This window comes from Rhyacophila brunnea, unplaced genomic scaffold, assembly GCF_057557595.1.
Source record: "Rhyacophila brunnea isolate RB1 unplaced genomic scaffold, BYU_Rbru_1.0 scaffold_6, whole genome shotgun sequence".
Lineage (NCBI taxonomy): Eukaryota > Metazoa > Arthropoda > Insecta > Trichoptera > Rhyacophilidae > Rhyacophila > Rhyacophila brunnea.
Genome location: NW_028233276.1, coordinates 41340550 through 41354551, shown reverse-complemented (window position 1 = coordinate 41354551; position 14002 = coordinate 41340550). Strand labels below are relative to the sequence as shown.

Genomic DNA, 14002 nt, shown 5'->3' with positions numbered 1-14002 from the left:
ACTTTTCATTTTATATTAATTGATTGTATCTACAGTTACACGTATAGTTTGTTTGATCAATGTTTGTAATGTGGAAATATAACTTCTTTTATTATTTTAATTATTTAAAATATTTGTATAATTAACTCTTGCACTTAGGTGACCTGGTTTGTAGAGCGGCTACTCCTGAGATTATGGGTGATGGATTCGATTCCTCCACTAGACACAATTTTTTTCAATGAATATTTGTTCAGTCATACCAGGACCCAATGCATTGGGTGAATGGTTAATAAAAAGTATGTTACTATAAACTTCACTCTGTGGGAGTCTGTATGTCCCATTTTGGAGCAAACATGGTAACTTACTTGGTTTTTATAAATTATTATTGATATTTGTCTCTTTTCACAGAAATATGGCCAAGTTTATCAATACCAACCCCAACCAGACTACTATTACCCCCAACAAAAAATAATGCAGAAGAAACCCCTGCGTGATCATGAGAAACCCCAGGACTTCAGTAAGATCCCAGGAGTTCCCGGAGTAGACTATCCTCTCTACCACTCGGTTCCACACACCAACTTCCACTGCGGAGATGTCCCAGTCCACCCAGGAATGTACGCTAACGTTGAAACTGGATGTCAGGTACGAATTACCACCAAAGGATTGTTTTTTTATTTATACTTAGATATAGGTATATTAATCCGTTACTAAAACGTTTATTAAACGACATTTTTGCTGTGTTTTAAGAATAATTGTAATGTTTTTAGTATTTTTTATGAATTCGATATATCTTTTATTTTAAATAGTTAATAATGTAAATATAAAAAAACATTTTTTTAATTCGAACTTAAATATAAATTAAAATACACTTGAATATTTTGGAGAAATCGATAATTTTTATAATTAAAAAATATATTTTAAAACTATGAATTGGAACTCAAAAGATCTTAATCTCAAAGAACTCACATACTAAATTTAGAGGATAATAATAATATTATCTATAAAATATGATTTAGGTAAATACAAGTAAAAATCTGACTTTCAATTAACGCATATTTAAAAAAAAAGATTATATTTTTTGAATTATTGTTTTAAGACACAAATTGATAATTCAAATAAAAGTTATTTATAAAAAGTATAAAATTGATGAGTCGGGCTCATTATTGCTTAATCTACGAGATTATTTTATTATCAGTATAGGTACTGGTTTTGATATAAGTATATTAAATTATAAACATTAAATTAACAAGTAGCATTTATTTTAATGTAATTATACTTATGTACTTATTTATTGTTCACAATTTTATTCAAACGATAAAAAAGGTCATATTATAATAATGTAATAAGTAACAAGTAAATTAACAGTATGTAAATATTTATATTCAATAAAATATATCCATTTCTTTTTAACCTGGTCTCAGTTTCATCATACATAATATATTTCAAAATAATGTCACTGTACATAAAATAATATTATATAATACAATACTAGTCTTGGTTCCGATATTAATAAATTTTGCGAATTAAGTCACAATCGGTTTTATTTTATATTACGATTATTTTCCAAGAATAGTTTGCTTTCAATTATATTGAAGAAAATCTTTATCTATAGAGTCGGAGCATTAATATAATATGAACGTAAAGCTGAAAAAAAGTTAGGTACTATTACAAAATATACTGATAGCATTAAAATTTTGCAAGCAAATTAATTTGTAGTAGATATTATAAAACTTTTATGCTCTAAGATGTATTTTCCAGGGTTAAACATGAATCAAAATATTTGGCATTCGTAGCCATATTTTTTATTTTATTTAGATAAACATTAAGTACCTACCTGTCTACATTGTACGCAGATTATAAAAACACGTAAAAACAGGCCGACATCTTATATACATGTCACTATGTTTCAATAATTTGAAGGCATAGAATATTATTTGTTTCATTATAGGTACCTACTTATTTAAATAGAACAAAAATATTTTGAAATTGTCATAAATTATTGTGATACAAAAAGTCCAAACGAATCCTTCATGAAGTGTAAGTAGTCTATATTCTGTGGTGATATTTTCCCACAATGCCTATTATGTTTAGTGATTTTAAAAATACTAAGTAAGTCTTTCTACTAATTTAATGTCAAATTTGTCAAAATGTCAAAAAAGATTTCTTCCCATAACATAGATTTGATTGAAGTAAAAATATAAGTAAACATAATACTTACTCATAATTTATTATTATTGTACGTTTACATTCAGGGTATTGGACAGTTAATGCTGGGAGATATCAATAAGCCCAGAATAAATTTGAAAAGTTAACTCCATTCATTCTACTACAATATGCACGTCCAACATGGTCCGAGAATGTGACGGTGTATGGAGTTTCAGTATATTTACGTTGATAGCGATAAATAATTGCGAGGAAGTTCCTTGCTTTACAATGCGTTCAGGTCTAAAATACAAAACCGAGTGAATTCTTTACGATGTTATTAAGAACATACATCAGTGAAACGGCAAATACTTTTCAATAATAGGTGGGACGTAATTTCGCACTCGTTGCCAATCGTAGAGCGATAGTCGAGCTGTGAACACGTAAATTTGTTTTGTGAGTGCGTCGGAGAAATAATCTATTCTTAAATCGTGTAAAGATGACTAAAAAACGTTACGCATTTACTAGATAAAGAAAACATGTCAATGAATATGATATTATTATTACTAATATAACAATAAACATATAAATGGACGCATGTTGAATTTTTATGACAAAATTATGTTTTGTTCGTCACGCGTTGTTTGCACAATCTGCGCGTCGCGTAGTCACGATCTTTTTAGACCATGTCTCAGCTGAAGTATAGCCTTAACATATTGTTAAATACTTAATATATTTTATACCTACGTACATCTTTTAGATTCTTCTCGTTTGTATATCTATTTAAAAAAATATATTAATTCTCAATTGTAAATTAATCAATTCCAGTTCAACTATTGACTTTTAATTTTTTATAAATTAAGAATAAAACTTATGTATTTGTATATTTATAATTAATTTTATTGCAATTAAGTAATCTGCATTAATAGATCGAGGACAGAATTAATTTAAATTTTTTGACAGTTTTAAGACTTTCTTACAAAACCTAGCCGGTGAAACAGGCCGCCATTGTTTATTAAACTACATTAATTTATAACGTTGTACCGCAAGGTTAAGATTTTGGCACTTTTTGATGAAGCGATCGCCTTCTGTCCTTCAAAGAACCCCGAACTATCCATATTTATTGTATTATTAAGCAGTAGAAAAAAATGCCATTGTGATTTTTATTGTTATTTTGTACGAATACCTACCAAATATATGTGATAAGTATTAGTACTATTAATGTAGGGTTTTGAATTAGAAACAAAACCATGGCCTAAAATTACAGATAATTAACTTATAATTTTTCCATATTGATGAATAGCCAAATTTCAAGTGATGAAAGGTCATAAATTATGCAGTTATACATAATTAACTAGCTAGTGATATTCATGACGGATACATTCTTTATTTTATTTCTCAAAGGTTTCTTTGTTTTACTACTCTCGAGGAAATTAGAAAACTTGTGTAACTTAACGGTAATGTCAGCTAGATTGTTGCTTTTATGCAATATTTCATCAAATAGTATATCTTTAAACCGCATAATTTTTAATATAGTTCCGCAAGTTGTCACTAACATCAACCACAGTGTTTGGTACTTAAGTTGCAAAATGTAGCACTTACAAAATAGTCCATAACGAATCATGTTTTAACACTGCTAAAATAGTATTTATATAATAATTTGAATCTTAGGAATGAACTTACTGTTTTTCCTTGATTTCATCCAGTACCTATTCATTAAATATTACAGTTATTATTATTATGATCTTCTTATCTATCTTATATTATTTACCTTATTAGAAAAGTTGTTTTATAAATTATTGTCGAAATACATCACCAATAAGCATATTAAATAATCTTATTAAATAGGTACATAAATTAGGCACATTATTTTAGTTTATAAAATACCTAATAATCGATTCCGTTGATGTTAGTTTGAATTCATTTCTGTTTTCTATACTAGAGAAAATTTTATACTCTAAAACTTCTCTAAAATATCATATTTTATTATGAATTTTCTAAAATATGAAATGACAACTCAATAACAATAGAAGATATTAATTGTATGGCATTAAATAATAATTACGGTCAGTAGACGATGCAACATAACTATTATTACTAGAAAACTCTAGCAGAGTTTCTGAAAGTTGCAAATCTCAGATTCAAACCATTTATATTACAGGCTTACCACACTTGCCACGATGGCCGCGAGGGCGACCAAGGAGCTTCGTTTTTGTGCGCAAACGGAACATTGTTCAACCAGCACATTTTCGCCTGCGATTGGTGGTACAACGTTGACTGCGCGCAAGCACCATCTCTGTACAGGTAAAGTAAACATTTTTAATTTAAAATTTTCTTAGTTCATTGTATTTCCGCACGGCGCTAGTAAAATTAACACAAAATATAAATTTGTTTTATTTTACTATCAATGAGTAATTTATTATAATTTTTTAATCATTATTATATGATTATATTTTACAATACATTTTAGAAAAATTAAATTAAATTCTCATCTACATTCTTTTATTTTTAATGATAACTAATATATATCCAATATACTTAATTAAAACATAAGCCAATTGCGATTATTTTTAAATAAACAATATAATTTAATAAATGTTTTTTTTATGTAGTTTCTAAAGTGTTTAAATTCGTTATTATTGTAAATATGTATTCTAGCTAACCGGACAAAACAGAATAGTGACAAAAAAGAACATGACAAAACTGAACATGACAAAACAGAAAATGATAAAACGGAACATGACAAAACAGAACAGAAACAAAACAGACCAGCCAGGGGAAAAATGAAACATTAATTTTTGTGGAATCTATTTAGGTTAGGTTAGGTTATGTTAGGTTAGGTTATGTTAGGTTAGGTTAGGTTAGGTCATTATTTCCTTGTACCTAGTTACCCAATCGTTTTGAACATATTATATTGATTGAGATGAGATATCCTAAGCTTGCCGGCAAAGTCCCGTTTACTTGAGGCTTTCTAGCGATTAGGAATGCAGAAATTAGGTATATAATTTGATTTATTATGGCGTATTGAAAATTTGTACTATTAAAAATCTATTAACATAATAGAGATAGGACAATTTAAATATTAAATTTATATTTTTCCTGAAAGGTCATAGTTATATTTATCGTTGTTCTGTTTTGTCACTGTTCTGTTTTGTCATGTTCTATTTTGTCATGTTCTATTTTGTCACTGTTCTTTTTTTGTCATGGAACCGTATTTTAAACTGCGGTAAATGACTTTATAACTAAAATACATGATATTTTTTAGCTTAAACGCCGATCCTGAGAAAAATCCATTTGCTCCCAAGCCGAAGCCAGAAGAAGAAATAAAAAAAGCAGCTTACAATGATTACTATTAAAAACCATTCATACTTTTCATTCATGTAAATATTTATTCAAATAGCCATTTCATTCATATAATATAAAAATAATAAAATTTCTACCAACTGTGTCTTTGTATTTTAATATTAATTCATTATTGTATTCCTTTATTTAGTTATATACTTAATGAGAATATAAAACAGTTTTAATCGATTATTTATATCTTGAAAAGATGGTGTTGCTATTAAATTATTATCATAGTTTAGTAGTTGATTGACAGTAGTTGGGATGATTCAATGCAAGGAATACAAACATAATGAGAATTTGGTTGCTTTCTGACTAAGGCTGTAAAAATGTGAGAAGACTTAAACTATGGGATAAATTTAGACACGTGTTAAGGAATATGTTATTTTCAATAGCTGCTTCTATAATATGCATTAAACTATGTCACCTAAACGAAATCCGCATTGTAGTAATATTTGAGGACACTCCGTTTAATATTTCCTGCGTTTTATTGCATGACTATCATAATAATATAGTAATAAAATAAGCCCAGCATCTAAGCCCTAATTCACGGCAAATGGCTTCAGATTATTATATGGTGACATGTTATGTTGATCCTCGTTACTAGTAATGGAGGTCCAGCGCTACTGTTTTTCAATTTGTTTAGGTATGCATATTAAAATTTCTTGTGGTGCACTTCAGCCATCTCAGTCACGACCGTATAAGTTTTCTTTTATCATCATAAATATCTTAGAGGATGCGCACATATTCATTCCCTCTTACTGTTTATTCGTCCTGCATTATATGTTCATAGCAGTCTGTAAATATATATTATATTATATGCCAAATGACTATTTAACTACTTTAAAGTAAATATAATTAATTCTTGACTATAATCTTCTAAAAAATCCATTTAACTATGCACTCTTGTAAACTCATTGACTATATGGTACGCTAAAAGCGAAGAAAAACGATTTTTCTTTTACTGTCTCTCTAGCTTAGTTTTTCTCTTTTATTATTGATGTTATTATAATAATTTATTGTAATAAGTTTCTATATTAGATAAGTGCCAGATAATGTTTATTGGATAAAATCTACGCATACAAAAATCGATAAGTCATACATATAGCAAAAATCTAACACAAATTACATAGATATAATAATATAATCTATGAGAAATTTCACACAATAACTTATAAAATGCGCCAAAATCATACAAGAGAATAGGTGGCCATATACGTACAGTTTTTGTAACAGGTTGAACATGGCACAGACAATAACTGTTCAATAACTGTACGTTAGTGGCCACACCACATATCAGTTTAACTACCCCATTTAAATCTATCGAACTGTCAACAGACGTGCCCATATACGTACAGTTATTTTCTGTGGCAGAGCAAGTGTCAAAAACTATGGAGGTTAGGTTCGCGGAGATATTACACAGGTGTATTGTTTCAATTAGTTTTAAGTAGAGTATACTTGAACGATATTGATGCACGAATAATTTAACTTTGAATTTATTATGGTAATAATTGTTTTTATTAGAAACAAATTGACATAAAATACACACCTATGACGTTGGTAAAATAAATCATGATTTTGCTAGTGGATTGTGTATTTTATCGATTCACCGAAACAATATTATACACATTCGTGTAAATATAAAATATAATATTTTCTTTTGAATAAATTATTTCCTACTTAATGGTAATATTTATGAAGGTATTGATTTTATATACAATAAATTTAAACATGCCACAACATTATATTAACATCAATCATCAGTATAATAATTAATTACTATGATATTATTAAAATATAAACTTAAATTTTATTTAGATTTAGCGACATTGTCAGGTATATTAATTTATGTTGTGAACGTCTTAAATTAATAATTTGTAATATTCACTACCTACAATAAATAAAATTTGAGTACTGAGTTATTAGTCTATATTTTCACATAACTTAATATTTATAATGCTCTCTAAAATTTTAACATTTATATTATATTGTATAAAATAATATGTTTACATAAATAACTATAACTTTGTTTTACTCTCGTAAAAATAAATAAAATATAATATTTGCGATCTCCGCGTACATAATATTATTACATTTTTAATAATAAATGAATTTGTATTTTATAACAAGCAACACTAGCCGCAGTTGTATCGCGCGGTATATTCTACTTTACGTTACCAACATCTAACGTCAAACGAGAACTTTTGGCTAGTTGAAATTCCAACAGTTTTACAAAAACACGGGAATAGGGGGTCGCTGGCAGTTTGAACCTGGCACACATCTGCCAGGTCGAAAAGTGCCCGTCTATGGCCGCAGCAGATTATCTACCAAAGATAACTGTATGGCCGCCATTACGTATTGTCACCAGACGAAAAAACCCCTGGCCCGCAGTTTCAAATCACAAATCCGCAACCTAATCAAACGCCTTCGAATTAGGGTTCACCACCCCTGATTTACGAAATAACATCATCACGGCACATTTCAACAGCGGCAAAAAGGGCGAGTACCTAAGCCCAGCTACTAGGAAATGGTAACTTGCCGGGAGACAAACAAAAATTTACCGTAAGTTGTTTCATCCCTTTGCCCCTCCCTCCTGTCTCACCACCCATAGGTTCGTGGCAGATAAAGGAGACAGTAGAGATTGTGCGGGGAAAGCAAAAGGGGCCGTGTGCCATGGGCTGCGCGCTCGGAATAGCCGGGCGGTGTTCTTCCACGCGAAAAATACCGCGCTTTTCTCGACGTTGTAAATCAGTGAATCTATTTTCCCATTATCGTGTTAATAATAATTCGTGCGACCACCTTCAAACGGATCACGTGCCCGATAAAGTGTTTCGGTGTTGATCCCAGCGATACGCCTAAATATACTAACCCGCATCAGTGTTTGCTTCGAATAAATTAAAAGTGTTGCGGCAATGGCCAGTAATAATAACGTGTCTTCTCTGTTGTAATCTACAATGTAACCTATGATATAATACCCGTCAATGTATTTCTAACCTGTATAATTTAGTGTAAATAAATCTAGTCTGCGCAGGCTGTTAAATCAAAAATATGTGTTATCTATAATTATAATCATATCCCGTAATGACGTCACACATCCCTCAATCGAAGTGGTACTTGTGAAGAACCTGCCAGTCTACATGTGAGTTCTCCACCATTCTTCTCGGTATCAGTATTAACTGGTATGTTCAACCTCTTACGAAAACTGTATGTATATGGCCGCCTAATGTGTATAAACCTAATGATTTATACAAACCGATTATTTAAAAGGTTGATACAATATTATTTTAGGTGTCATACATTTATTAGACAAAGAAAATTATCAGCTAATAAAAATGGTCAGATTGTTCTAATTTTAAAATAAAGTATCATAGAAAAAAACAAACGTTAAACCTACCAGTTACCCTTGATACAAAATACTACATTTACCATAAATTTAGTTATGTGTAGTAATAGATTTGTGTAATTAGACACCTCATATTATCTTACACTGGATAATTAAATAAGTATTCATGTAGATGTGCAAATGTTCATTAGAAAAATTTAAATTTGGTGTTCTAAAAAGCCGCACTATTGATATTACAGTCAGGTAAATTGACTAAACAACGTTGCATACAATAGCAGATTTATGACATTTTGAAATGTATTTCAAGATTCAACTTGAAGACATGCTAATTTTACATCGCAATATTTGAGGAGTGGATATACTTCATTGCAGACATTAATTCTAATTACAATTCTTATAATATAAAGGCCTTTTAAATGCAACCAGTACATTATAATTAATAGTACCCATACACCGAAAAGAAAGTATTTTCTGAAGTTTTATCTATACAATTAAATTATTAAGTTACTAAAGTACACAAATTAAGGAGTACATAATATATTCAAAATTATTATTACTGGCAGTATATTTATTTATTTAAGAAAACAAAATACTATGGATATAACAAATCAAAATTCAGGACGTTCACAACATGACATTACAGTATAACAAAATTATTACTCTTACAAGTGAAAAGAAAAAAAAACATAAACAATTTTATTCAGTAAAATAAAATTTAAAAAATAGATTGTACAGCACATATTTGAAAATGTCTATGACTTTAAGGAGCGCATGACCAGTCTTGCAAGAGCGCTAATTTTGAAACAGTTCTGACCCGGAAGAGGCCATGTCTGCGACCACGTAGGTAATTGACAGGCGCATATAAATTTAAATTCTTTAGGAAATAAGAATTAGAAACCATCCCTCGTGATAGCTGGCAAAAATGTATCAAGAGCAGAAGTGACCTACGAGATTCAAAAGATTGTAAAATGAGCATGCCTTGTAGAAAAGCAGTCGGAAAATAATCGTTTGACGAATTATTGAAAGACAAATAAGTACCTAATTATGTCTTAAAATAAAGACATCGAAAAAACATCACTTTAGGTCTATGAATGTATGTTTATATTTATTATAATATAATAGATGTATGATTTTTTCCCACAAATCTGGCAATGGATTTTTTGCATGACAATGCGAAGAAAATTATTTGTATCACAATTTTGAAATAGCCTAGCAAACTCTGCAATAGCATCTTAAAAATCTAACTCAGTTGTTATTAATGCAATGTATATTGCTTTCTTTGCCAAAAGATTATTAGCGATTGATTTCTAATTAAGAGATTAAATCATGAATACCTAATTGTTGAGATAATTGATGTCATGCATGGTGGGTTTTTAAAAAGTTTTTTTGTATATACCAATAATTTTATTCATGCCGTAATACGAAGGTATATTATGACATCCTGGCATATATTACGTTAAACTGTAGTAACAAAATATTAGTAATAACTAATGTAATAATTATATACGAATCTATACTATTTAAATATAGGTTTTTATAATGAAGAAGGAAAAAGGTTTTAAACATTAAAATCTTATAATGGAACAAAAATGTTAGAAAGTAGATACACAATATTGAACTAAAAATAAATTGAATTCATATATATACGATCACTGACTTAGTTAAATAAATATTCAAATATTTATAATTTGACCAAACATTATTATCATAAATAAGTTATCCGTTTAGATTACAACCTATTTCTATTTCTATTTGGAAGATGTGTTTTCAGAAAACTTGTTTTACTGGTAGCTTAATAATATACTTTGTATCATCGGAATCAAAATACTAGGTTTCAATATTTTTGAGATTCAATATATTATTATAATTTAATTTGATAAGAAAAAAATAATGAAATGAATACTAACAAATTTATGCGCAAGATTGTGAAGTAAAATACTTTATCGTGAACTTATTAAGGACCGAAGTAGTAAAAAAAGAGTAATTAAAAAGTACATATTTTCACGTTGAATTTGGCATAAGGTTTCTATAATTGAGATAATAAAGTTGACTTGATATAAAGAACATTTTTAAAGTAATCTCAAATAATAAATTTCAAGGAAAAGAATATAAATTTTAAATCGTACTTATATCAATCAGTACTATAATCTATTCTATGTAAGTATGTATATAATATATTATTACTAAAATGCATGATGCAATGTTGTTTATTTAAATTAATACTAGTGATTCATATTACGGTAGATTGACATGTGAAAATTAGTTTCTATTGAACATCCTCGACATGATTCCTAAGATATTCTAACATTCATAATGTCACGGTATCCTCCGAGAAAATGGACGAGAAGACTTAGAGGGTAAGGAAGTAAAATCAAATCTTGCCTGGATGACAAATTGCTAATATAACAAAACAGTAATTCTTTTAACTAAGACTAATTTTGTAACTTAAAAATACTGTAATTCTAATACAAATTTTAATAAACTGTTTTCTAGGTATTTCCTTTTTCTATTTTTATTGATTAACAGTAGTTGACATACATATTACAAAGAAAATATATATAAACAATATTATTTTATGTACTGACATATGACACAGGTGGCATTTTGCCAACAAAGTTCTATGTCAACATTCGTGTTTACATTTTGTATTATAGCTTTCAGATTTTTCAATGCAAATGTATGCATTTTCCCATGTACACGATTTGAAATTCCAAGCGGGTATCTGAAATGTACATCGCTATATTTTGCACAATATTCGGACACTGCTGCGCTTTTGTTATAATATAAATTTCGCAACAATCGTGATATCTATTCGAACCGATGTCTGTCGATACTTATTGTGTGCATGCAAACTAAATCGATGGAATATTTCAAGTATTTTTGAAGCAATTTCCTTAACTCTGGTTGTGTTTTCGTGAGAATTTTGATTGTTTTTAAGGTAACGTTTTTACAATTTAAAACTTTCAAATATTTATAATACTATCAATTTTATACATATATTAACATTATGGATGAGCCATTTGGAAATAATAGAGAATTCCCATCCGCCGAGGGGAATCCTGGATACCACACCGGATGGTTGAAGGTCAGTTGGTAGGTGAAAACTCCGTTAGTTGGACGGTGTTGACGGAGATGCTAAAGTGGCTGGCGTATACACTTGGAGCACACTGACCTAGAATAATGTAATATGGAAGAAGTAGCATAGGATCTGCTTTGGGATGTTTCTGATGATTTTCTTCTTCTTTGTCGTGTCGGGTCTTCAATAGATACAATATGTTACTCCAGAAGTTGGCAAAGGCAACACCATTTTCCTCAGATTATAGGATCTTGTCGAAATTGCAGCTTACTGGGCAAGCCTTGCATGGAAAGAGGTGCTCCATGGTTTGTATTTCACCGCCCTCGCAGGTTTGGTCATCAGAGAACCCCTACTTCACAATGTTGTCTCGAGTGCGCCCTACCATGGTTCTCAGTATGTTTAGGGCTTTCCATGTACGCGAGACTGGCTCCGGGTGGGAGATGCTCTGCTGGCTTTACCTAATCTTTGAGACCCTCAGAGGCTAGGTTCGCTTCCCATGCGGATAGTCTATATTCTTCGGGTGGGACGGTCATAAGTATGGTATGGTGATGATGATGATAATAATTGACAACGTGTTTAATAGTTCAATATATATATATATATACCTATGTTTTTGTTACATATAAAATCAAGGAATTAATGTATCATTAGGTATTTACGCTTGGTATAAAAAACGTATAAAATCTAAATAGTATAATAATGTGGTGAATACTAATTAATACCTAAATCACCGTTAAATATAAGGTAAATCCCTGAATCCTTTGCTAAAGTTTACATAAATTTGTGTCAAATGGTAAATTAATTATCCCCATTTTGATGGAATGAAAATTAAATGGAAAAGTGTAAAAAACATAGAAAAGGTCGTAGATATAGTTGAATTTGATGCTCACTAGTAAGCTACCAATTTAACTATATGCACATATTTAATATATTATATACATGGTGTTTTATTATGTATAAAAAAATTGCTATGCATGTGCTCATTTACCAAATATGCCGAACGGAGGAACCCGGGTTGCAAAAACGACTCAAATATAATAGGAAAAACATAGTCAGAATTCAAATTTAAATTCCATAAAGTACCCTGGTCGTTAGTATATTTTTTTAAATAATGTGTTCAATATTGTATTTCAATTGTACTTGATCCAAGATTTTTTCTAATATTTACCTATAGATTATATATTTCTTATACTTTTCCAAGCTATATATTTTATGTACTATGCTACAACCTTTCATCATGACGTGTATATTCAATCACGAGAAAATTCAATTCCTATCTAATTTCTAAGTTTTTTCAAATTGAAACTATATATATTATGGATAGGGAAAACGAATATAATAACTACCATTCTACCACATTTTTTTAAAATTCCTAATTTACATATTATAAATGTACCTGTTTCGAAAAAATACGTTATGTGACTTGCGTCTTAACGGCTGATCTGCCTATGGTAACCATTTAATCATTGAAAATGAGCAGAAATAATATAAAAACAAGTAAGTAATTTAATATAACCATCAAATAATATACTTATTATTAAGGGTGACAACATAAAAAAAGATATAAAAAAATTAATTTTAAATCAGCAGATTGATTGTATTAAAAAAATGACAATAGATTGATTAACTTAATTAAAGCCACGGATTTTGAATAAAAAGTAAAAGTAACCAAACAATAGATTAATTAATGTTGATGAATCTAAACATTTACGATGCAATGAAATTTTGAAAGTCAATATCTTAAGACCAAGACGCATCTAGGGATGTCAAAAAATATTAATAGTTTTGACTGATATTATGATACCGATATCACTAACTATTGATACCTTTTATTTCCATGCAATACTTGCTTTTGTCCTTCGAGATATATTTAAAAAAGTTTTGCAGTGAAAATACTTTTGAAACCAATACTAAAACGAAACCAATACAACATTATATTCTATTATATATAGGTATAATATGACGAACCAAGGCCAAAAGGCCTCTTATTCTCATTATACTCGTGTTTTTATAGGTATTAATAACGAGCTCATGGCCCTTCTTCGTCTAAGGTCTAAGGGAAGAAAAAAGAACGAGTTATAGGGAAAAATAGGCGTTATGCAGTGGTTTCTTCTTCTAAT

At 29.4% G+C, this 14002-nt stretch overlaps 1 protein-coding gene across 1 annotated transcript; it reads left to right on the top strand.

Annotated features, from left to right (window-relative positions):
• Positions 1–447: 447 nt before the first annotated feature.
• On the top strand, positions 448–5477 carry LOC147065688 (U-scoloptoxin(01)-Er1a-like). The gene is made up of 3 exons (XM_085956885.1): positions 448–621; positions 4283–4425; positions 5387–5477. The coding sequence occupies exons 1-3, from the start codon at positions 451–453 to the stop codon at positions 5475–5477; spliced, it is 405 nt and encodes a 134-aa protein (XP_085813011.1). The 5' UTR covers positions 448–450.
• Positions 5478–14002: the final 8525 nt, after the last annotated feature.

Bases quoted from the DNA above. Each gene is read 5' to 3' on its own strand.
- LOC147065688 (XM_085956885.1), top strand. From the start codon at position 451: ATGCAGAAGAAACCCCTGCGTGATCATGAGAAACCCCAGGACTTCAGT. The intron at 622-4,282 runs GTACGAATTACC...TTTATATTACAG, and splicing joins ACGTTGAAACTGGATGTCAG to GCTTACCACACTTGCCACGA. The intron at 4,426-5,386 runs GTAAAGTAAACA...GATATTTTTTAG, and splicing joins CAAGCACCATCTCTGTACAG to CTTAAACGCCGATCCTGAGA.